This window comes from Daphnia carinata, chromosome 1 (genome assembly GCF_022539665.2).
Source record: "Daphnia carinata strain CSIRO-1 chromosome 1, CSIRO_AGI_Dcar_HiC_V3, whole genome shotgun sequence".
Classification (NCBI taxonomy): Eukaryota; Metazoa; Arthropoda; class Branchiopoda; order Diplostraca; family Daphniidae; genus Daphnia; species Daphnia carinata.
This window is the reverse complement of record NC_081331.1, coordinates 5,535,528-5,558,729: the sequence shown is the minus strand read 5'-3', so window position 1 is coordinate 5,558,729 and position 23,202 is coordinate 5,535,528. Positions and strand designations below refer to the sequence as shown.

The 23,202-nt window shown below is 40.5% G+C and overlaps 4 protein-coding genes across 6 annotated transcripts in view; 2 read left to right on the top strand and 2 right to left on the bottom strand.

Moving 5' to 3' along the window:
- LOC130690870 (trypsin-1-like) overlaps nucleotides 1–23,202 on the bottom strand; it is a 66,472-nt gene that overhangs the window by 877 nt on the left and 42,393 nt on the right. The gene's annotated exons all lie outside the window — the stretch shown is intronic.
- LOC130691454 (mRNA decay activator protein ZFP36L2-B-like) lies at nucleotides 2,542–5,770 on the top strand. Of its 2 annotated transcripts, none has more exons than XM_059495990.1 (2): nucleotides 2,542–2,903; nucleotides 4,183–5,770. In XM_059495990.1, the coding sequence occupies exons 1-2, from the start codon at nucleotides 2,868–2,870 to the stop codon at nucleotides 5,284–5,286; spliced, it is 1,140 nt and encodes a 379-aa protein (XP_059351973.1). In that variant the 5' UTR covers nucleotides 2,542–2,867; the 3' UTR covers nucleotides 5,287–5,770. The 2 variants fall into 2 exon arrangements, with proteins under 2 accessions (XP_059351973.1, XP_057370389.1); XM_057514406.2 differs by lacking the exon at nucleotides 2,542–2,903 and adding an exon at nucleotides 3,481–3,937.
- LOC130691420 (thyroid adenoma-associated protein homolog) lies at nucleotides 11,247–21,198 on the top strand. 2 transcript variants are annotated; one of them, XM_057514365.2, is made up of 17 exons: nucleotides 11,247–12,010; nucleotides 12,076–12,185; nucleotides 12,243–12,997; nucleotides 13,068–13,303; nucleotides 13,367–13,542; nucleotides 13,614–13,964; nucleotides 14,023–14,178; nucleotides 14,247–14,588; nucleotides 14,649–14,800; nucleotides 17,250–17,423; nucleotides 17,485–17,609; nucleotides 17,676–17,749; nucleotides 17,807–17,988; nucleotides 18,049–18,181; nucleotides 18,255–18,482; nucleotides 18,542–19,006; nucleotides 19,090–21,198. In XM_057514365.2, exons 1-17 carry the CDS (start codon nucleotides 11,923–11,925, stop codon nucleotides 20,488–20,490), a joined length of 5,148 nt encoding a protein of 1,715 aa, XP_057370348.1. In that variant the 5' UTR covers nucleotides 11,247–11,922; the 3' UTR covers nucleotides 20,491–21,198. The 2 variants fall into 2 exon arrangements, with proteins under 2 accessions (XP_057370348.1, XP_059352355.1); XM_059496372.1 differs by having other exon boundaries at nucleotides 17,485–17,612.
- LOC130691421 (phytanoyl-CoA dioxygenase, peroxisomal-like) lies at nucleotides 20,468–22,177 on the bottom strand. Its single transcript, XM_057514366.2, has 8 exons — nucleotides 21,953–22,177; nucleotides 21,708–21,890; nucleotides 21,480–21,624; nucleotides 21,372–21,391; nucleotides 21,238–21,283; nucleotides 21,094–21,179; nucleotides 20,879–21,036; nucleotides 20,468–20,812 (listed from the first exon to the last, which is right to left on the bottom strand). Exons 1-7 carry the CDS (start codon nucleotides 22,127–22,129, stop codon nucleotides 20,914–20,916), a joined length of 780 nt encoding a protein of 259 aa, XP_057370349.1. The 5' UTR covers nucleotides 22,130–22,177; the 3' UTR covers nucleotides 20,468–20,812; nucleotides 20,879–20,913.

Sequence of the window (23,202 nt, the reverse complement as noted above, 5' to 3'; positions counted from 1 at the left end):
GTCGCCTCCAACCGCAACAAAAATTCCATTTCTTCATTTTCACTCTTCAGGCGGTAGTTCCTTTTTATTTTTACCTTTTGTCAGTTATGTTCTTAACAAAAAAAAATATCTGAAAAATAAAACTAATGCCGAAAATTTTTTATCCCGCGTGACTCACGTTGACGACTGGAGTGCGTTCATCACTCCTTTGGTTTCTTGTTAATTCCTTGATTGCGTCAAATTACCGTCAACAACCGAGAGAGAGGGTGAATGAAATAACGAGCCGGATGTTTCATTATTTTACGTTAAAAAAGGGTATAATAGCCTCGTAGTAGCATGGCCTGTAGCTGATGGCGATATTATACAACACTCAATGATCGTAAAACTTTCCCCCGTCTGCTTCGTTGTTTTCCTATCGTCTTTCAGGTAAAATAATGTTTTCGATTCGAGATTTGTTTCTTTCCCGTCTCATGTAAATGGCCTAGAGGCGGAAAAATCGAAAAAGAAAAAAATTTAGGTCGGAGAAAGTGCATCATATTTGGCTAGGCGCCAAGTATGAAGTCAAAGTGGCAACGCAGCAGCTTCTGCTCTCCTCCAGGTATAGTTTCAAGTTTGTTTTGGACTCTCTTTACACACAGCCATGGTACTGAATGTAACCAAAAGAAAGACGTTGTCAGTCCATTATACGAATAGTCTCTTTCTCTGTGGCATCTAACCTACATTTCACAGTGGAAGAAAGCTTTGACAGACGTTAATTCGTTGACGGGAAATCACCTAGACATCTATCATTACATCAAACGGAACTGAGAAAAACGTTTTGTGCGAAAAGTACAAATGGCCAAGGTTGTTTTGAAAAAAAGAGAGGGCACAAGTCCAGGAATCAACACACACGAGACGAGGTTGCAAACAGAAAAAAGGAAACGCAAACTTGCATCGTTTTTCTCTTGAATTCAAGGCCATATGACGCTTGAGCCAAAAAACTTCCGTCTGGCCGTCATAACGCCGTATAATGAAAATCGAAAGAACTTCCGGGATCGATTCAAAGCAACAACCAAACAAATGGAGAAAAAGACACACACATGCACACGCAGAAAACAATAATGCGGGTCCTTGTCGTTGCTAAGTAAAGCTTTTGAACGAAAAGTGTTTCGTTTTCCTCATGAGGCTTATTGGAGAAAGTTACAGGAAGAATTTGGGGCGGGAAAAAAAAGGCAAATTTGTTCTTTTTCCGAACGACAAAAGGGAAAGCGTGTTGTTAATATTTAGATAGGCTGTTTTTCTGTATATTAATCAATGCATACTTTGTGGGGAAAAAAATAACGAATGAAATTATTCGTTGACTCAGTTTCCGGACGATATTCAAAATGGCGAAATGTGGGGGATTTTGTTTACAACTAGCGTTGAATCATGAATTATTCAAGAAAAAAAAAGACTATTGTAAACAACATTGTTGGATGACGTCATCGAGGCACATCATGGCGGCCGAATGGGCAACAGGTGCCGCTGCATGACGTCATGTGATGCATGTCTCAAAGCGGAGAGAATGGATTTGAAAAAAAATGAACACAAAATGAAGAAGCCTAGAAAGCCCATCATTTTCCTCTTTTTGAAATAGAAAACAAGAACTTTCTTGAGAGAAAGAGAGGAGAAAGAAGCCCACAACTCTCTCTGCCTAACGACGACGACTCTCACCCGCCTCAGTACGTTTTCTTCTTCTTTTCTCCCTAGTCTTGTTTTCTATTAATTATTTTTGAAAAAGAAAAGCAGCTGAGCTGGGAAAAGATCAAAGTACGCTGACCGTCCGGCGCCACCATCGAAAAAAACTCACATCTTCTCCAATGACTGAAAATAAAAAAAAAAAAAGAAATACATACTTACTTGCTATTATCAACTAAAGCTTATCTTTGAAAATGTACCAACATTGACCTGCGGGCAAGGTCACATTAGACTGAAAACGTTTTCATTTGGGGATTGGGGTTTAAAAAAACGACGTAAAACGACGTTATGTCGAAAATAAAAAACCTTGTCCTCCCCAATTAAAATAAATAAGAAAACTATGAAGACGAAATGAAAAAGTAAGAAACAAACAACGTCGATAACGAACAATCTCCTTTGCACCGGAAACGGCCAAACTTTTTACAAAAATCTGTTTTTATTTCTTTTTTTCTACTCTCGTTTGTGATAATCTATTCAACAGAGTCCACGTGACTGACGTCCATCTTGTAAGTTAGCTCATTGAGCATACCGGCCGTATAGCTTCCTCATGGCTTATTGAATTTTCATTGTTCGTGATACAAAAATCACGTTTTCGGTGGTTTTAGCGTTGAAGCGTTTTTTCCAGCTCCTCGTGTTTCTAGTTGTCGTGTGCTTTCGATCGCCATCGGGGTGGTACGTTACGTGTGAAGGCAACGCGCGCGGGAGAAACGGGGAAGTGATGAGTAGCGCCGCCCTGGTGTTTGAAAACTTTCGCTTTCGTCACAGTCGGGTAGCGTGACGTCAGATCCGTCCCGCCTCCTGAGCCTTCTCTCATTGGTGGTTTCCTTGTTTTAATTTTTTTTCAAGGACTTTGGAGGGCGATATTCAGCGAGTGTAGACAGAAACCACAGAGAGACAGAGCAGAGCGGCGGTAGCAGCACTGTACTATCCAACCGTAGGACACCATAAAGACTGGGCCAGTGGGTTCTTTTCCTATCATTCGTACGCCAGTCTTCTTCACTCTCACTTGCCATACTTTTTTCTGTCGGTGCGTTTGCATTATTACGTCTCGCCTGTTTGAGACTAGCAGTCCGAAATTGGATTTTTAAACCCATCGTAACAGTTTCTCGAACATTTACCACAACGGTGCCCAATTGAACAATAATTAGTGTGGATTTTCGACGCTGAAAAACATGTCGGTATTAGCGAGATCACTCAACGATTATCAGGTAAAAGATTATTTCACTTCTCTTATTTTTCTACCCCCTTCCCCTCGAGTTTGTGTGATTCACAGAAAATCAAGGTCGTTCGTGACCAGCGGCCATGATAGATTTTGATTTTAACCCCTCCCGTCCAGTTTTTGATGATTATCTGCTTTTTTTTTTAAAGAAAAGTCGATGCATGTGTGTTGAATAGTTAATGTCATAGTGCCAAGAGAGAGAAAAGAGATGACGAGGAGAAAGTTTCAGGGAATTCTTTCACCGGTTTTTCAACCACTAACCTGGTGACCTACCTGCACCCGAGACCCACTCTTGAACCGGCTCTTGTGTCTATATTTTTTTTTTATTTTCTCCCATTCGTACTACAAAAAAAGTCTCCCTGTTTTCTTTTTATCTCTCGAGACTTGCGCCACATCAGATGATAAGTTTTGTTGTCGAGTGCATACTACCGTTTCGTAACATTTTGTGACTATGCGTCGTCCATTTTTTTTTTGTTCATCCAATTGTCCACGTGATGATTGAAGGCAAAGGGAGAAAAACTTCCGGACACGAGGTGCACGTGTATGAAGAAGCCATTGCGACACTTTCGCGTGCGGATCATCTTTTTTCTTTCTTTTTCGTTGATTCAATTAAGTCAACTTTCTACTAGCTGTAGGGAGAAAGAGAGAAAAAGAGAAAATGTTGGACAAAGGGAAAATGAGGAAGGGAGGCCTACTGACCTACTTGTTGCCGGAGAGAGGAGGATGTCTATCGTCCACTCCGCCCTCTTTTTTTCTCCAGTGGAGGGGAGTCGCGCAATTTCCTACCTGGGCTTCTTCTTCGTATACTTTCTAACTCTGACTTGGAAAAGACTTGGACGGACGTTAGAGCTCTCTCCATTCTTCAGTCGCCTTCCAGCTTCCGTGCTGGACGTGTTGTGCTTCACTCGCCGGATAATCGAAAACACATTTTTTTTTCTCGAAATGCCGTCCACATTATCTCGTAGTTATTCCGTGCCAGTGAGCTTTGTCCCACAACCGACTCGTTCTGTAGATGCGTCATCCGTAAGTTTTCCTGTCTTCAATTTTTTTTTTTTGTTTTTATTCTTTGAGGTCTCAAAAACTGGAGAAAACTTTGTATACCCGGAATTCGATGAGCATGACCTCGATGTGTTTGCAGATTTTTAATTTTTTTGGAACAAAAACATTATCGGGAAAGACCTTGTAGTATCCAAGGATGTATGATAAAAAAGAAAAATGCCAGAATATTTATCGTCATTTTTCTGTCTTATTTTTTTGAAATGAAACAGACCAACAACATGAATCATCAAATTGACCCGAAAGCTGTTGGCGCTCACAGGCCATTGAGTCGTCGCCGTTCTAATCCTCCAGGCAGCCCAGATTCTGATGAGGGCAGCTTGTTTGGAGCTGATTCGCTATCATCGTTATCTTCTCTGTTGACCAATCAATTGCAACAACACAATCATTCATCGTTGATGATGCAATTGCATCGTGGTCATCGTAAACTGGACAGGAGCCACAGCGAGCCGGTGGTTGATCGATCGCAACAATTGGCTCAACAGCAACAACAAAATCAACAACAATCGAATTCGAGTCGTTACAAGACGGAACTTTGCCGACCATACGAAGAGAATGGAACGTGCAAATACGGCGACAAATGCCAATTTGCTCACGGATTTCACGAACTGCGCAGTCTCATCCGCCACCCGAAATACAAGACGGAACTGTGCCGCACTTTCCATACCATCGGCTTCTGTCCCTACGGACCACGCTGCCATTTCGTACACAACGCCGACGAGGCCCGCAACAATTCGCCGCCGCCTCCGGCTGTCAAGAATAACAACATGCATCGCGGTAAATTCACTCTTCCGGCTGGTGGAATGGGTGGCAACGGATCGACTGCTGATTCCCCATCGCCTCCATCGTCGTTGAGCGAATCGCCAACTTCAATGAGCACTTTCTTCTCGGACGACATGTTTCCGGGTAACCCATTTTCGCCCATGGCCCCTCAGTCTTCGTCTGGATTGGGAAATGCGTCCGCATTCCTTTTTGGCGCATCAACCGATTTCGTATCGCCGCTCTTTTCATCCGCCAAAGGCAACACTTATTCGTCTGGATTTATGAACAACAATAACAACAACAACAACAATAATAATAATAATAATAATAATTTGAAACGTCCAGTTGTTTCTACTGGAAGCAGCAAGTTTATTCCGGAACTTGATTCACCTTCTCCGGTGGGTTCTTTGGCTTCTGATCTGGATTCTCTGAGTCTGGGTAGCAGCAGCAACAGCGCTAGCCCTCCTCCATCAATATCAAGCCCCATGGATACTTCTCGAGCTCTCCGGCTGCCTATCTTCAGCCGCATCTCGGAGACGCTGAACGAGGATTAAAAACGACAATTTCAAATATTATGAAAGGACAAGGGGGATTAGCGTATCAACAACCACAAGCTATTTACTAATCAATTTTTTTTTCTCATCTTCTTGAGGTAATTTACACTTGAAAAGAGAATCCGGAAGTGCGTGGGGTGCGCGTTGAGAGAGCGTGTTTGTGTGGCCTTATATATTTTCGATGCCACTGTGATAGAAAATCGATTCAGTTATACCTTTTTGTTTAATTTTTTTTTCCAAGAAAAATCAGACCAAAACATGCAAAAGATTTTTTGACTTCCCTGACCCCTTTCCGAATTTTTTCGTTTTTTTTTTTTCAAGGGTGTGTCGTAAGTTATGTTATTTTGACCAAGAAGAACATTGTTCAACCCTCCTCCCCCTCCAAACCGCCCCACCACCCGGACCAAAAAAAAAGCGCGTGTAATTCCCCCCATTTCATCGTCGTAGTAGGTGTTATGTTATTTATGCAGTTTATTTATATCTGAGGTATTTTTCTACTACACTTTCATTTTTTCTCTCTTCCTTATTTTCATTTAGTCAGGGAGCGTAAGTTAATAATTAACGGGACTATTTCATGTAAGAAAAAAAAACAAAAAAACAAAAACAAACATAAGATTTATTTTTCCTTCCAGAAATTTTGTTTCGTGTCTTCCTCTTTTTCATTGGTTCCCCTCATCGATCTGCTCGTTTTCTACTGCTAATTTTTTTTTTAAACTCAAAGAATTTTGGACAACCCATTCAATTACAATTTTTTTTTCCTCGGACGGACGTTTTTATTTTAAATCGTCGCATTCTCTTTATTATCTAATTCTTTTTTTTTTCGGTTCCCCATCCATTTTATCATCTATCTCCCTATTAATATATCAATTGATTAATCGGAGGAATTTGCCTAATGTATGTGCGATTTGTGTACGATTGTTTCCATGGAAACGGACCACTCGAAAATTCGTGTTTACTTTGTTTTAATTTAGTATATTTTTTTGCATGTCTCGCGTTTAACGATACGGCTCGATGAATTTATTTTTCTCTCCAGACATAAGCAACAATTCAAAAAAAAGCAGAAAAAAAAAAAGAAAAACAATACAAGGGTTTATAATATTTTAAAAATAAAATTGGCTTAGTCTTATTTCATTGAACTCTGACCTGAAAAAAAAAAGAAATACATTTGTAGGATTCAAAGGCTTTCACTGCCTCCAGCCGTTTGATGGCCCGTGTTAGTTAACAAACTGAAGGTGGTGTGCCATGGGGTCCTGCGCGTGTCCCGACGAGTCTGTACCGGTTTGAACAGCCTCGTCATAACCATTGTTTGCTAGTTCTTTTTTTTTTTTTTTTTTTTTTTTTTGAAATTCAAGTTTTTCTTTTTTCTTGACTACTTGTCGGTTTCAAGTGCGCACACAACATTTCGTCTTATCGCTTTTCTCGTTCCTGAGCAGCGTATTTTTAAAGAGGGGGTATATCTCATTTTTTACACCAGTTTCTCTTATCAACTCGTGGTCAAGGGTCAAGATTCAAACGGGCCATCTCGATCGCGGCTCTTTTTTTTTTTCCGAAGGCTAACAGCCATAATATTTTATCACCACATACGCACAACACCGAGAAAATCATTGACAGATGTCTGCTAGCCGTTTGGAAAACGTGCTATTTAAATACAGAATAAATGAAAATACGTGCAAGTTAAAAGAAAACCACGACAAACAGTTTGGCTAGAAAAACGTATCTGATAGAGCACGTCAATAAGATAACCCCTTTTTACTTTTTTCTCGTCCGTTTTTTGTATGTGTGTGTGTGCGTCTCGGCCATCTGGAACACAGACACGAAACGGCCAACTCGAAATGTGAAGGACGCGTTGGTACGCATTTGATGAGATCTGATTGTTATGTGACTACACGATCGAAATCCTTTTTCTCAGTTCAAAAAATGTTTCCAAATTAGGAGCCCTCCTTTTTTCCTGACGTTCACACACACTATACGTTAGAAAAGCGTTTAAAAAGATGTTAAATGTTTTTAATGAGACTTGCAGTAGGATCGCATTATATGTCTATTAAACAAGAGACATTGGAAACGTTTTTCTCCAGCCATAAGAGAAATCTGTCCGTCTAGCAGAACTGCAGCTTGGAAAAGATTCCTACAAATCATATGTGCTCTACAAGTTGTGGCTCGTTGCATTGGAATCGTTGCAACACACACCGAAAAGGTTCACATTGCAACACAGGTCGACGTCGTCCGACTATCGGACTCTCGGCTTGATCACATTTCATTCGACGCCCAGTTTCAAATGACTTATCCCATTTAAGCAAGGGCTATAGGCCAAAAGATAACGACATGGCTTTGAAACAAGTGTTTATCGTACACATATTTTCGCCAATAGGTTTTTATTTTCAGTTTTTTTTTTTTTTTTTGGTTGGTAGTGTACAGATAGATTTGACTATTGACTAAAGATAAACAGTTGGGGTTCTGTGTCTGTTGATAGGGGGGAAAGAGGGTGGAGACCACGTGTTGAGCCCAGTCACGTTGCCCGGACACACTTGTTATCTCCACACCCTCTTTTTCTTTTTCTTTTTTTTTTGAACTGGAAATATTGGAGGGGGGTATAGGGAAAACTGACATTATCTTCTCCAGAACGAACAAAACAAAAATGGTCGTTTTTTTGTCTTTTTAAACATAGAAGATTGTCAAAGCTTTTGTTGAGCCAGTTCAGCTGGTGTAGGGGAAGACTGTAGCGTTTGCACGCAAGATATATATATATATATTTTGTTTAAATAAAACTTTAATCGAATAACGTCGAGTGCAACGACTTTAAACTAGGCCACCATTAATTGAAAAAGACTTTATCGCTCCGCTTTTAGCTGTTTGGCGATGTTGTAAAAATTTAAAAAAAAAGGAGACGTAGTCGTTTAAAAAAAGTAGTAAATCAGTCAATCAAGGTTGTTTTAATATGAATATATACGGGCAGAGAACACGCGACCGGATATTGGATCTTGTGTGAGGACATCAAGTGGATCAATTGTTGGATGCAAGTCCAACAATTGGCCTTGATTGTGTGCGATCAAGTGGTAGTGAGCAGGAGATACGTAAAAAAGAGAGAGAAAGGAAAACGAAAAATGAGCTTTTAATAAAAATATTGTAATATCACAAAAAAGAGAGAGATGATGCGGAAGGGCTGTGGCTCACGGGGCGGAAGAACCTTGGCGTTACACTTTTATAGTATGCTGCTGGCTTTACCTTCATGTCCTCCCTATTACGCCATCTATATTATGTACAGGGCAATCTTGAGCAGGAAGTTGATCCTCTTTCAGTTCGTCTTCTCGTACGCTGCCCCATAGAAAACGAAAAGCAAAACTGTTTTATTGTTAACGAAAAAAAACGCTTCCTGAATAATTCCTACGTCAAACATAGACGATTGTTCGCATATCCAACTCAATATCCTTGAAAAATGGCGGCTTTTTTTTCTGTTGATGGTATAAATATATACAAACTAAGCATACACACACACACACAAACTGGGCGTGTGTGTCTGTGTGTCAAGAGAGCGGGAATATCGGATGGCCTCGGGACTTCTTCGACGCCATCTTCTCGCTCCCGACGAGATTCTAGAGACGCAGCGATCCAAGGCCGTTCTTCATTTAATGCTCCATCCGAATAGAAAGACATAAAAGAATTTAATAGAAAAGCTAGAAACGGACACAGCAACACGCGATATACTATGTCCTCCTTTATTTGATCGTATTCCAATTATGTTTGATACGTGTGTCGATAAAATCGCAGACCCTGAAACAAGTGCACACACGCCCTCCCATTAGAATAACTGTTAAAAAACTAAAGACAATTGCTAATGAGAATTCGTACATCGTGTCCAAAATAAAACTTATGGAGATGGGGGTAGTTTGTCAGAAACAATCTATTTTAAAAACATTTTTTGGTGGGGGGAACTGCTGTTAGGGACCAAAAAACTTCCCACGCAGAGTTTGACCTTATTTTTAAATACATCAACACTGGTGGAAAAAGTGTATGTTTTCTTGGTACAAACGTCGAGGGGGCCATCTACAAAGCACCAAGTTTGTGTGTAATGTGATACTGAAAACTCAGAGTGGGGTGACTTGTGTTTAAAACAAAAATGGAACAAAACTTTCAATAGTTTCTTTGTTCTTTTACCCCCATCTAAATATAACCAAGTTTTTTATTATTTCTCCCTGGCATATTTGCCAAATTGGTTTCGATCACGTATAGCTTGCCAAGTCGACAATGACGTCAAATGGTATTAGTTACTTTCACTAATGCACATGTTAAAAACTTTTGGAGGAGATGCGGAAACTGTTTGACTATCGATGACCATGAAATGTCTGCCATCATCACGCTCAGTGGGATAGGAGAACGTCTATTCAGTCTAACCATTACGCAACACTGCGGACGTACCGTGTGTATTGTCGGGACTCCCGCACGCTCCAAAACGAGACACTAAAAAACGTTCTTTTCTGCTCAAGGTCTTTCCGCGTTTAAGATTCATTTTCTGCTCTCGAGGATTTCTCTATCTCTTCGTGAAATGTTTCCAATCGACAGTACAAATTAAAAGTGAATTTCCCCTCTCATTTTGTTGTTGGTTGGTTGCAATTGTGTCCTATCGCAGCCAAACAGCAGTAGCTCATTACATTTAATACTAAAGGAGGGGGTGGACCGGATGTTGGAGGACATCACGCATTATCACCCACTACGTTTTTAAAGAAAAATAGGAGGCGGGGGACCTGGGCGTTTTCGGTCAACATTGATTTAAAAAAAGAAAAAAAGGAAAAAAACAAAAACAAGATCATTTCTCCTTGGGAAAGAGTCACAAGCTAAAAGAGCTATTTCTTGTTATTCTTTTTTTATTTTTGCCTTTTCTTTTCTTTTTCTCGTCGTCCAAAAGCGTTCACAACTCCTAAAATCTCCCTCGTTTATGCGTATACAACGTATGTGTTACTAGCAGAGAACGTATACAGCGTTCCAGCTGCCTGTGCGTGACCTTCACGTCGACCATGCAACGCCCACTGCATCCTCCCAAAAGAAAATGGAAAACCGGCACCCGCGGATTTTTATTACACATTTTTTCTTCCTTTCTTCGTTTTGCTCGCGTTGTTGTTTACTATTCTTCTTTGCTGCATGCCTGCATTGCATTGTATACTGTTGCGTGCATTGCATAAAAATGTCTGTTTTTTTACCGATGTGATAGTAGCGCGCCATTTAATGTAGCTGCCATCTAGTGACTACTTTTTCAACTAGCTTCCATCGTTTTCTGGGAAATCCACGTAGACGTTTTATTACCACACGCCAAAGTGAGTAATGAGATGTGGTTGTGGAAAACTTCTACTCCCAGAGCACTGAATCAGAGAAACGAAAACGACATGCACGTGATTGGATGAAAAGGAGAGGCCAACATTTTCATTCAATCTTACGTGTATGTGCGTGAATGTCTGTGCCCTCAAAAGTAAAAAGAGAGAAGAAAAAAAAGAGACCAGATTGACCCACTAAAGCACATTTTGAAATCGTTTGTTTTGTTGTTATTTTCATCTGTATTATATCCTGACTGTTAGAAAGTCCAAAACGAAGAAGATGGGGGTTGCATCCAAGTGAAGAGGGGGCTCATCAGCATTCAAAAGGTGGTGGTGGTCTTATACAGGAGTGTGTTCTGACGATGCCAACTACCACCTTGTGTACAGTATACCAGAAACGTCCTGGTCCTACATCTGGTATATATGTATTTATATATATCTTTTACCTTTAAAAGGAGAACGGCAGTCGCAATTAGATTGAGGTCATCTATCGGAGAAAAGGAGAGAGGAGATTCTATGGCTCGAGATGTCTGTATTCTTTTTCTTTATTTTTGATATGAGTAACCTCATCACCTCGTTTCCTCCTCCTCCCATTTCCCGGCCTGAAATGCCCAGTCAAGTGGAACGACATAGAACATACTACATCCGTGTTCAGGCGTCTTATCCGTTGGACTCGATAGAAGCGCCCACACCCACGTTCAGAATACCCTCTTTATTTATTTATTTGCGAGGTATTTCCGGGTCTTGATATTTCCTAGTTTCATATCCGCAAAAAAAAAAATTAGAGGGGGGAATCACACGATTCGCAACAATAACAAAATGAAGGCCAATCAATGAAGCCGGCAGACAGACAAGCGGCAAAAACAATAATAAACCTGTCTGACAATTTTTACGTGCGGATAAAAATTCTCTTTGCCAATTGTTTTCGAGGTGAACTGTAACCGGCTTGTCTCCAGGGCCGCTATCTAAGGTTATCGAAACAGTTAATCACTGCCTTATTTTTTACTACAGTGTTTTTCCGATGGGCTAGTTTTGACTGCAATTTTTTTACGACCCAAAAGAGAACGATGCTATCACGTTTCTTTTTTCGCTAGAAAATCATCTTCATATTCGTTAAACGGCTACTTTCTCTTTTTTTTGTTGTGTGTGTTTTTCGTGAAATGACCGGCAAATCCCTTATCGGCATATTTCATCGGCTTCTTTAGCTATTAGCCTACTTTCCTTCACTTTACACCCTGCGTTGAACGCCATCTAGTGAGAGTATTTGAGGAAGAACTAGCAGACGACGAAGTGAAGACAACAAAGTTGAACACGTGTTTCTGTTCAAAAAGTCATGGAGAACGTTAATATTTCGCCGCTGAAAAAGGAACCAGTTATCTGGTTACCAGCAGATATAGTTGAAAAAGTCTCCGTAAAATTGAGTACGTTCATTGAGGTGTCTGATATTTCCTTGATGAATTCACCCAACGTTTCCTTTGTATCATAGATGGAAATAAAACCAGCAATGGTAACAAGTCTGAAGTAGATGATTTGATTGATTATATTAACGAATTGCTAAATCCACTTTCCAGAAAACATTTGGATGTTTTAAAAAAGGTAATTGATGATGAAAATTTCTTCTTCTGAGTTTTCTGCTAATACAATCTGATGCAGATAACAAAAAACCTTACAACATATGCTTCATCTGATTTATGGCCTTTGCTGCTTGAGATTGTTGTGAGTGGTCTCTGTTATTGCCATTCAAATCATAGCATCAGATCTTCAATCAATGGACTCATCAGAAAGTTACCCGATGCTGATCTTGGGACTGTGTCTTCTCTTACATTGGAAACAATGTTTGAAATGAATGGTGTTGAACTTGTGGCAGCCTTACTTCAGACAGACTTTGGAAGCAAAGTGATAGTTAGAAATATTACTTTTGTTTTGAAGTTCTTTGCCACCTTGCTTAATCAACTCTACAAGGAAGTCCACTGTTCCAAGTTAACAACTGAAATTGCAAAGCTGCATGCCAACATCCATTCATTGTCAAGAACCCTACTGTCTGTCTTTAAGCTCATAGAGATAACGAGTATTGAAGAACAAAGCCATCAACTTCTATATTCAATCATATCGGTCCTTAACCTGAAAGGAATCCCATTGGAGGTTCAGGGGAACTGCTCAAAAATTCTAGTTCTCTTGTTGAGACAACAGCAGAATGGAATACAATGTATAATTGAGAAAATAACAGTTGTAGAAGACAACAACCATAGCATGTTGATATCCCTAGAAAATACTTTGCCAACCAGACTGAACCTCTCAATTGCCATACTCACTAGCTTGGAAATTAAAGAACTGCTAGAAGAACAACCATCAAATGGCACTATTCTGGGTGGTGTTATTCTTCCATTCCTTCTGAATTCTGGCTATGGGTAATTATTCTTTAACGTTTAGTGTATTATTGAAATGTTTAATATTTTGTTTCATTAAATATTTCCTTAGATTCAACGAAACTGGATTAGCGCTGCTGACTGCGCGCCTAATGGAACAATGGCAGCGGAAATGCTACGAATGTTTCACGGCCCATCAAGCAACGTTGCTGCAAATTGAGTGGAACAGAGCGCGTGATCGACTTTTGGAATTAATCCTAAACGGCCTCGAACATCAAGTGGATGTTGTACGCCACACTTCCAAAGAAGCATTCCATTATAATGTGAAAATCTACATTCTTCTTCAAGGTATGACAGAATTAAAGTTTCAAGAAGCCCTGCCAATTTTCGATTATCTCTTCCGCCGTATAGGTGACAAAAGCCGGATTGTGAACACCATTTTAGGAATGCCACGTTTCAAGAAATCAAAATACATGGCACTTGCCTGTCTTGCAAAAACTGAGCTCATTTCGTTCCTCATAAGTGCTGAACACAGCCTGGCAGAAGAGCTTCTCCATGTTGCCACAGATGTCGATCTTTCTAGTCAGGTGAGCTTTCATCTAGTCCTTCCTTATCCTCTATTCCAGGAAGAATGTACATTTTAAGTTTCTACAAGCAGGTCAGAGAGGTATTCAACCTGTTGATGTTAAAAGATACGGAACACACAGATGAATGGATGAGACGGTGGTTGTACCCTCTACTGAGTGCGATAGAACAATACCCTAACGGACAGAGTTTCGATAGTTCATTAGTTGATTTATTGAAGCAATATCCTAAGACTATCTACAATGTCGAAATATGGTGCCAAGGGGACTGTGCGTCACGCCTTGCTGTATACATAACGGCTTTGCTTGCATGTAGAAAGCTTGGCTTCCTTCCCACCAATGGTGATGCACCGGATGAAAATCTTTGGAACAGTGTCGTCAATATGGACGTACTAGAACAGGCTTTGGAACACAAAGATGAGAAGGTAATTTGATATAAATTCTATCTTTGGCAAATAGAAACGGAGCATCTCATATTTTCAGCTGCGATTAAATGCGCTTGGCGTTATCGTCGAAGGACCGAAAACTTCCCAGTTGTATTCTCAGCTGGAAGTCCAATGGATTTGCCAATTCATCTCAAGAAATATGGTTAACCATAATGCTGCTTTCCGCCAACAGTTCTGCTCCTACATCAAAAAGGTTGCCTCTATTCATTTCGCATAGACTAGTATGAAAATTGTCTAAAATGTTTTTGCCAATTTTTCTAGTTTCTGTTGAAATTACGCAATGGTGGTGTCCCTCTCATTGGCCGTAACGATACTATCGTGACCAGTTATCGGAGTTTTGTTTTCTGGTTAACTGTCAAATGTCTCATAGATTTGGGACCTGGTTCGAGTTTTCCACGGCGATTTCTGTCACTCCAATTCCTGAAGTTGATTCAGGAAACCATAGGATTGGAGTCCAATCCTAAAGGCCTAAACATAAGTTCTAATCTTGGCTTACCTGCCATTTCGTCGCTCGTCGACTGTTTTTTCGATTCTTATGATGTCAACAAAGAACTTGCATTAGAGCTTTTGCAGTCCCCTCCTATGATTACTGTCATCACCCAGGTAAGCAGCAACAAATACAAATTTTCAAACAACATTAACTCTTGATGTCCCCTTCACTAGGACCCGAAAGGATACGAATTGATAAGCGTTTACAGGAAATCGAGCGCAGCTCTTAGTCAAAGTCTTCGATCAGCTGATACAGTAGCTGCTAACTTCTTTTTCCGTTGGCTCATCCATCTAAAATTCGACAGCGAAGAAGAAGTACGATCTAGGTAAGCACCAATCAACACTATTCTCGTTGAAGTTGCACATATAACATATACTTGTATTGAACGGTTCGGCGTGTATCACATAGATTTATTTACTGCGTAATGTTTGACAGTTAAAGCGTTTAAAACAAGATTTTAAATAATTGCTTTTCAACTCAAAAATGAATGATTGGCTAAGGAGAGATCGCCATCGCTCTTGTCTTCCACCGTTTGGATTTTTCTAAATTTCAATGTCGTAAGGGTTGGCTGTAGATCCGACCTCTTGCGGCATGCATACGCAACCAGCACGCACGAATTGGTGCCCGTACTCGCCCGTGTCGCGGAAGAAAACTTCAGTGCGTACCTTAAGCTGAACGCAATGGTGATTGAAACCACACGCTCTGCAACTGCGGCACACCTGTTCCACGATACGTCTAGGTATCCGTCGGGCTTCGTAGTTTTCCATCCAGTCGAATGGGCAAGAGGCTTGCTGTCCGATTTGGCTGTCCACGTGGTAGGCCATGGTATCACAAGATCGACGCAATCCTGCGTTTTCTAGCGATCTTACCAAACGGGTGTTGCCTCGAGTTGTGATCCAATGTCCAAAGTGGCTAGAGTAATTGTTAGGGTCAGGGCGAACTACAGTGGACGAAGTGGGACTGTTGGCTGCATTCTCTTCCGTCGGAGAATACAAAAGGGTTGGCGAATCTCCTTGCGTGGCGACAGCTAAACTGAACAAAATGAATGCCATCAGACATCTTTTGAAAAGAAAGTGATACATTCTGGAAAGGGAAGAGAATAAAGTGGGATAGGCAATAAGAGGCAAAGACAAGGGTTGATCCTTCGTGTCAGTGGAAGCCGGTTGGAATCGGAATGAAGACCTTTCTCTTGTCGGAGCTACTTTTATAGGAGAATTCAACGATTGAAACTTAGCGCACTTGTATCTGCCACTTTGAAATTCATTTCGTTGGCCAACTTACCCGCCCAACCGTCTCAGCTCGTTTTTGCGCCCTTGTGTCATACTCGATGCGCAGGTTTTCATTTTCCCATTGTCACACCTACACACGTGTCTATAGATCGGATGTTTCTATAGGCGTTCACCACATTTTTGTTTTCTTTGTTTAATCAAAAGCGTTGAAAATTGCCTCTTTCTCGTAGACTTCTTAAAAAAAAAAACCTGTTCCTCAGGATGAGCTAGAAAATTGGGGAAAAATTTGTCACTTATTATTTCATGGCTTGTTTTAAAGAGTCCATTTAGTTGTCTAAAGTTTTCCAGGACTAGGTCAAGAAAACTACGCAAATCATGCTGTTTATACCGTTTGATTATGGCTCTGTCCCAGATAGTGTCCAAACATTGAACCAGTGATTAACGTGATATGGTAACAAGTTTTAGAAAAATTGCCTTTCTGTTATTGACACCGCATTTTGAGGTACATGCAATTGAATCTGCAGATTGTATTTGAAATTTGCGCATCCTCTAAAAATCGATCACGCCTAGGCTTGATACGAATATCACGTCTAAGGCCAAACACACAAAGAAATCCCAAATATCCGTTTCCTTAACATTATACTCGCTTTATTTTGGATGGCAGTCAAAATTTACTGAGGATTTAAATGCGCTTGCACCCAGCGACACAAGATCAAGTAGTTTGCATGGAATTTTCCTTTCAGAAGACTCCCCTTACTTATGTAGGTTTAGTATAGGCTCATTTAGGTTGCATTGACCTACACGTACGGTATTTTAAAAGCTGTAAAGCGTTATCATATACCAGGTAGCCTGGTGAGGTCTACTTTGTTTAGAATGTATCTTAGCCCCATCGGGGTGATTGGACTGGAAAAGTTTGAGGAAAGTCTTCGTGGCCGTAAACGTATTTTGATTGGTCAATGTCGTGTAAGATTGTGTTGTTATTTCTATTTGGTACTTCAGCTAGTGGGATGTTGGCACACAGGTTTGTTATGATGCAATATCTAGGGGTTTCCCCCCTTGTAGTGATAAGAATATTGAATGTTCTCTCTTAAAAATTCGTCCATCGCATTAGTAATTTCTCGAAAACAATGCTCTGGATACAGTAGATTTTGGACCGGTATCGTTGAGATATAGCTGAAAGGCACTTTGAATTCGGGTTTGGACTGCACATCAAACTATTCCCGTATACAGTTTTAGTCTCAGTCTGTATGGTTTCCCCTTTTTCCCCAATTTTATTAAATACTGTAAACATTCGTATTTTACCACGCTTTCTTCTCTCAAACATGTGCGGAAGAATTGTAAACCGTCTTTACGGACCGTTTGTTCAACTTTTGGACCTATGATAACCATATAAGTTAACCGATACACTTTCCCCCTGCCTTACTTCCAGTGTCAGTTTTGTTTACCTTTTTTAAGTAGGTGGGCGATAGTGAAAGTATGCCTTCGTTACAGCAAAGATTGTGTTATACCAATACAAATATACATTTCAAATTTCTTTTCTTTTAGGCACGATTGGTCGCTGAAAACAAGAAACACATTCACGCTGATTGGCGAATTAATTCAGATATTGAAAGATCAACTGGATGCGGCCCGGAAAGATGTGGGCCAATTGGCCATTGATGCCCCCATTTACGGAGTGCTTTCATCAGTCCGGCTCTTATTAAGCGATCAGCAATCGAGGTAGGAGCATATGATGAATAAGTCTAGGGAAGCACGAATATTTGGGTGTCATTTTTTTCAGGACGGAGGAAATGAAAAATGAATCGTGGGCATCCATTCTTTCATTTGTTATAGAAATCTGTTTTGCTGCGAGCGCCATTGCATCACCGGTGGTTACCTGCGAATCTCCTGAAGGGTTTCTTCCTGGTGGTATTAGAACTTGTTTTTTATTGATGACTTTCCACAAATGCTAAAATTTAACTGATCAAACAGATTTTTCTGATTTACCGTCGCAGAACTTGAACGCTCAAACGCTGCTTGTGTCCGCTTGGCGCACTGTAAAAGAGGTGAGGCATTGTTAATTTCGCATCATTCATGAACAAATCCAATCGTTTGTTGACTAGGTGGCTCTTCTATTTGGTCAAATATCAGCCTGGATGCTTGAAAGCGATTTTCGATTGATAGAAGACGATGTGATCCTTAAATTAGGTCTACATCTCAAACTACTGTTGCTCGAAACAAAACATCGTGGAGCGTTCGAGCAAGTCTACTGTGGTTTTTCGCAGCTCTGTTACGCTCTATGGAGGTATTGCCTATTAACTTTAACATGGTACACTTTTTTATTTAATTAAGATCTTATTTCTAGGAGTTCGAAACCAGAAATTCATAATTGTCCTACGTCCTGGCTCCTAGAACTCGTTCAGGATCTAAAGGATAATGATTCGGCAGCCAAATTATGCGCCACTCGTCGTTCAGCAGGTTTACCATTCATCTTCCAGGTAGATTGGTATTCTTTAAATTGAGTATGTATTCCAGTGAATGAAAGGTAATTTGTTTTGCTTTTTTCTGTAGGCCATCCTGTCGCCGGAAGTAGAAATGGGAAGCGGGGAGCTGTTTAAAAATACCATCGAATCTCTTCTTGAGATCGCAAGTAACGGGAAATCTAACGAGTGCCGAATTCACGCTCTTAATATTCTGCGCAATCTTTATCGGGAATCACGCCTAAACCAAGTGATTGGGCCGTACATTGCGCGTGGATTGATTTTATCCATAACAGGTTTTGAGGCCCCAGATTGGCCGGTAATTATAAATAATTTCGTGTACGTACAAAGCAAATTTAATGCGTTTTACAACCTTAGGAACGAAATTCGTCTACCCTGCTGTTCGGTGCTTTAATGATTCGCATCTTTGGCGTACCGAAATCCAAACACGATTTCCAGAAAAAAAATAGTCTTACGGGCCGCGTCTTCTTTCAATTATACCCGTCGTTGTACCCGTTTCTATTGGATCGTCTACGTATTTGTGTTGCCGATATCAAAAGTGGCGGAATTCATCTTCACCCTTCATTGTTCCCAATGTTGGTATTGCTGGGGAGGCTACATCCACCAGCTTGCGAATTTTCGGATTCAGCTTTCCAGCTGGAACCTTTTATTCCGCTAGTTCGTGCCTGTGGATCTTCACCCGTCCTGAAAACGAGACAATTGGCTGCACAAGCTCTGACACCTTTGTTGACTACAAAGGCCTACTATCGTTTGCTTCTAGAACTCTGGAATTCCCTTCCGAATTGTGCGTTGCATAACGAACTTCACGGAACGTTATTACAGGTGAGGAGAATAGTCGTTCAGATTATTATCTTTTACGTTTGTTCTTTGTCTGCTTATAAATTATCTTTATTGTACCGATTTAGATTCACTATTTCGTCAAGGACTCGTCTCTTTCGCCTGAAACACGTGATCTGGTGTTCAGAATGTTAACCAACAAAATTGAAAGATTGGTTGGATGGCTACGCAGCTGCTGCTACCTTATTCGATATGAAGCCGCTGAGATTCTCAGACTTGTTATTGATTCAGAAACGTCTATCGAGGATAGCGTGTCTGGCAAGTGTTTGGGAATACTTCGCTACCAGTTTCAAGTATTTCAAGACAAACCTTTTTACCCACTTGCCTCCCAGAAGTTTGCAGGTATCGCCATACCTAGCGACGTCATATCTCATACCGCGAACGCCATTGAATTGCTAAAGCATCCGGTTAGCGAAGTTAGATTGGAAGTTTTGCAAAGGCTGGAATCCTTGGACACAGCCGCCGCTTTACCAACTTGCATATGGCCTGCGCTGAATTATATCATTGCAGACAAAGAAGAGGCGAGAGAATGTCGAATCAAAGCATTAGCGCTTGTTGGTCGCTTTAGAGGCTATAACAAGGAACAGCTCGAATGGATGCTTCAGCTCTATCGAGAAACAAGTGACGACATTTTCCGCTGCACAGCCTTGGGTGCCGCGGGTCGCATCATGTGCCCAAGTAATTCCGACGACCTCGATCTCGTGATGAAATGGAGTGAATATTTGGTAGAATCTGTGTCATCGACGATCTCCTTTCGCCAGATGGTTGTCGAATCTGTTGCAAGGTGCGTTGAATTGTTGAAAATCGACGGAAGTCTAGCCGCCTCCACAGAACATGGTTCAATTTTATCGAACTTGTGGGTATGTCTGTTACGTTGCCTTATCGATGATGAAGAACACATACGAACGGCAGCAGCTGCAGTCGTCGGGGATCTCGGCACCGGATATTGGAGTCAGCCCTCCGTCGCCACTGATAAGGCCTTGAAATATCTAATCGACAAAATTGGCTCCACTTATACGATGAGGGTGATTCTCTTGCTGTTCGATATGGTTCTGGAGGAAGACGAGCAATCGGAAGAAGAGAGTCAGGCCTTCGAGACAGGTGACAGCAATGTGTTTCGAGAACCATTAGCGCACTCCGTGCTCCTCTGTCAATTCATTGAGCAATGCATCAGACAACATGTTGCCTCTCCGCCGGATTCGGATATCTTGGCAGAACTCCTTGAAAATCATTGGAAATCGCTGGGAAATTGTGATACCACAGCCGTGGACTTGCTTTCTTCTAATCGACGATCTGCTACTGTTTACATTGTGAATGTCATCAAGCTTTTCTTGGTGACGAAATCGTTGCACTCGATTCATGGAAATATTGCCGCTCTTCACCAATGCATCCATAATTGGCTTTCACAGCTAAACCCGCATTGGTTTACATATTCGATTCAACAACTTGTTTTTCGAAAATCTGTGTAAATTAAGTGTTTCCTCTCAGTGTACAGTTCTCCGCCATCAAAAACTGCCATTCTCCTTCCATGGCATCCAAGGCACTACATGGCATTACGTGCAACAACGGGCATCTACCGACAGCTCCCAATAGTATGATGGCCTTCAACAATCGGCACTTTTTCGGCTATTGATTAGTACACCACTTGTCCCAGTTTGCGTGCAGCATTCGTGATTTACAGTTCTAAAATTAGCTATAGAAAATGGCGATCGATTTGACGGTGAGTCCTCCATTTGTGACAAAATTGGGTAATTGTCTTTTATTTCGACCACTGTACATACTTTCGGAGACCTAGGTACGTTTTTTAAAAAATAACTTGTAATTCATGCCGAAGGACCAAAATCAATAACATAATACATGTCTAACAAGCATCCTCCATGACTGCACTGTGCTCAGCACTCTTCATGCCGTTTTTTAATGCTGGCTTCTGCATGCGGATTTCTTCCACTCAGAACCATGCCTTGGCATGGGGAACGATGGGTTTCCTTAAGTTTTTCGTCGTGAGCTGACATCATCTAAATTGTAACGAAAGGTAAAAATAATTCATCTTCCATTTTAACTGACCTTTTCACCTGAAAGAGCAGCATTCGTCGAACGCCATCAGACGTGTTGGGATAGCTGCCATGTACAAGTAGATACGAAAAAATAACGACTTGCCCTTGATCATGTAAGTTAAAGATAAAATACGTTTGGTGGCTTTTGTGGAAAATCCTCACCTCGCTTTGCGTTAATGGGCGTTGCCTTGTCGATCGGGAACTTATCCTTGGAACCAAAGAAGCATCAATTTGCATTATACTCTGACGAACTCGTAAAAAGAATATAATGATATAAGGAAAAGCCTTTTACTTACTTGGTCGACATAATGCCAGCCTTAGAATTTTGATGGAGCACAGCAAATACAGGTTAAGTAGTTTAATTTGATCTGACAATGCACTATGAAATTTAACATCAAATTTACCTGGAATGTTGCCTCTATCTTCTAATGGTCCAAGATGGTGTGAACCAGGATAAACAGCTAAACCCCCATTTTCCATATTAGTATCATCCAAATGTATAAAAACAGCAACCAGAGAATCATTCTTGTATGGAAAGTATTGGTAATCCTATTTAAGGAAATTGATAAATTCCTTGCATAGATGTTAAACAATTGTTTGTTAAAAGAATCTTTTAAAAATGTGAAGCTAACTTGATGCATGGGAAATGCCGAACCTGTACCAGATGGCTTTACATGAGCTTTTGTATGATGGAGTAAGATGTCTTTAGTTCCAAGAATATCAGCAATTGCTTGAAGTAATGTGTCTTTCAAAAGCATCTTCGTAAAAATTGCAGCATGGTTTTGGAGATTGTGAACGGAAAAAAGCTGTGTTGGCTAAAATTATCAGACGAAACTTGGTTAAAAGTTGTTCCATTAATACTGCCAAGAAAAATTACCAACGCTTCATCCTTCCAATCGCCTTTCCATGTGGCCTCAAGTTCTGAGTTCTTTTTCAGTACGAAAATATCATCATATTCGGAAGAACATTCGTCGATTTCGGCTGTCGTGTACACTTCGTCCAACAAAAGATACCCGTTGTCTTTATAGAATTGTAGTTGCGTTTGGCTTAACATTTTACGGTTAAATCAATAAACCATATATTGTAAACATATGGCAATCCGTTTTACCCAAAATAAAAAAAAAATATTGGCCTTTTTTTGTGTTTTATTGCTATCGCCATCTACCGGTCACGTTTCTAGTTAATTCTCAACATACACTGACCGAAAAAAATTTTTAAGCCCGACTAAATAAGCCCGACTTTTCTCGGTCGGGCTTAATTTTTTTTTTCTGAAAAAACTGACACTCATAGGAATTAGTTGAATATTACAGGGTATACTCAAAATTGAATGCTGATTCTGAATAAATTACTATTTTTTTTATGAAGTTAATTGTTTTTGAAATACACCGAGTATTTGACGCAATGCTAGCGCGCCAGTACGCTACAGCGCTAGTACGATGCTTATTTTGTCGGGCTTATTTTAAAACCTGGCCAAACAGTATTTCCACTAGATGGCGCTGCAGATTCATCAGCCTCTAGCATGTGAAATGGAACTATTGTTACTTTTTTTGTCATGTGGTTCCCATTGTTTACTTTGTTTTTACGTTGACAACGTGTATCTGAGTTTCCCTCGTCTGAACGGTATCGTTATCTCGTTTATTTTTTGTAGTTTTTACCTCCACCGCCATTATCGATCTGCAAATATTGCGCTGCTTCATGCATATTGCAACTTTAAAAAGGCATAATAGCCCTTTCAATAGTTGCCATCAACCCAGGCAGGGGGAGACACTGCCTTGTTGACCCACCAGGGAGATTACCCGGTGATTGACTAAGAGAAAAAGAAAAAAGAGAAAAAAGTGCGATTTTTTTTTTTTTTTCCGCCATTTTTTTTTTTTATGTAAAACGGATTGCCATAAAAAAAAAATGGCGGAAAAAAAAAATCGCACTTTTTTCTCTTTATTCTACCCGTAGCCATCTATCAGTCGGTTAGGTTAGGTTAGTTATTATTAAAGGTTAGGTAGTCGTTATTACAGGCATGTAAGCAATTTGAGTTAATTGTATCCCATTAGCAGTTAATTGATAGCGTGGCTGGAGAACAACGCGTGGCTGGAGGAACAATTGAAAAATGGATAAGATAATAAAACAAAA

Bases quoted from the DNA above. Each gene is read 5' to 3' on its own strand.
- LOC130691454 (XM_057514406.2), top strand. From the start codon at position 3,638: ATGTCTATCGTCCACTCCGCCCTCTTTTTTTCTCCAGTGGAGGGGAGT. The intron at 3,938-4,182 runs GTAAGTTTTCCT...GAAATGAAACAG, and splicing joins GTTCTGTAGATGCGTCATCC to ACCAACAACATGAATCATCA.
- LOC130691420 (XM_059496372.1), top strand. From the start codon at position 11,923: ATGGAGAACGTTAATATTTCGCCGCTGAAAAAGGAACCAGTTATCTGG. The intron at 13,543-13,613 runs GTGAGCTTTCAT...TTCTACAAGCAG, and splicing joins ATGTCGATCTTTCTAGTCAG to GTCAGAGAGGTATTCAACCT. The intron at 17,989-18,048 runs GTATTGCCTATT...TCTTATTTCTAG, and splicing joins CTCTGTTACGCTCTATGGAG to GAGTTCGAAACCAGAAATTC.
- LOC130691421 (XM_057514366.2), bottom strand. From the start codon at position 22,129: ATGTTAAGCCAAACGCAACTACAATTCTATAAAGACAACGGGTATCTT. The intron at 21,284-21,371 runs GTAAGTAAAAGG...TTTGGTTCCAAG, and splicing joins GCTGGCATTATGTCGACCAA to GATAAGTTCCCGATCGACAA. The intron at 21,037-21,093 runs GTGAAAAGGTCA...GTTACAATTTAG, and splicing joins GACGAATGCTGCTCTTTCAG to ATGATGTCAGCTCACGACGA.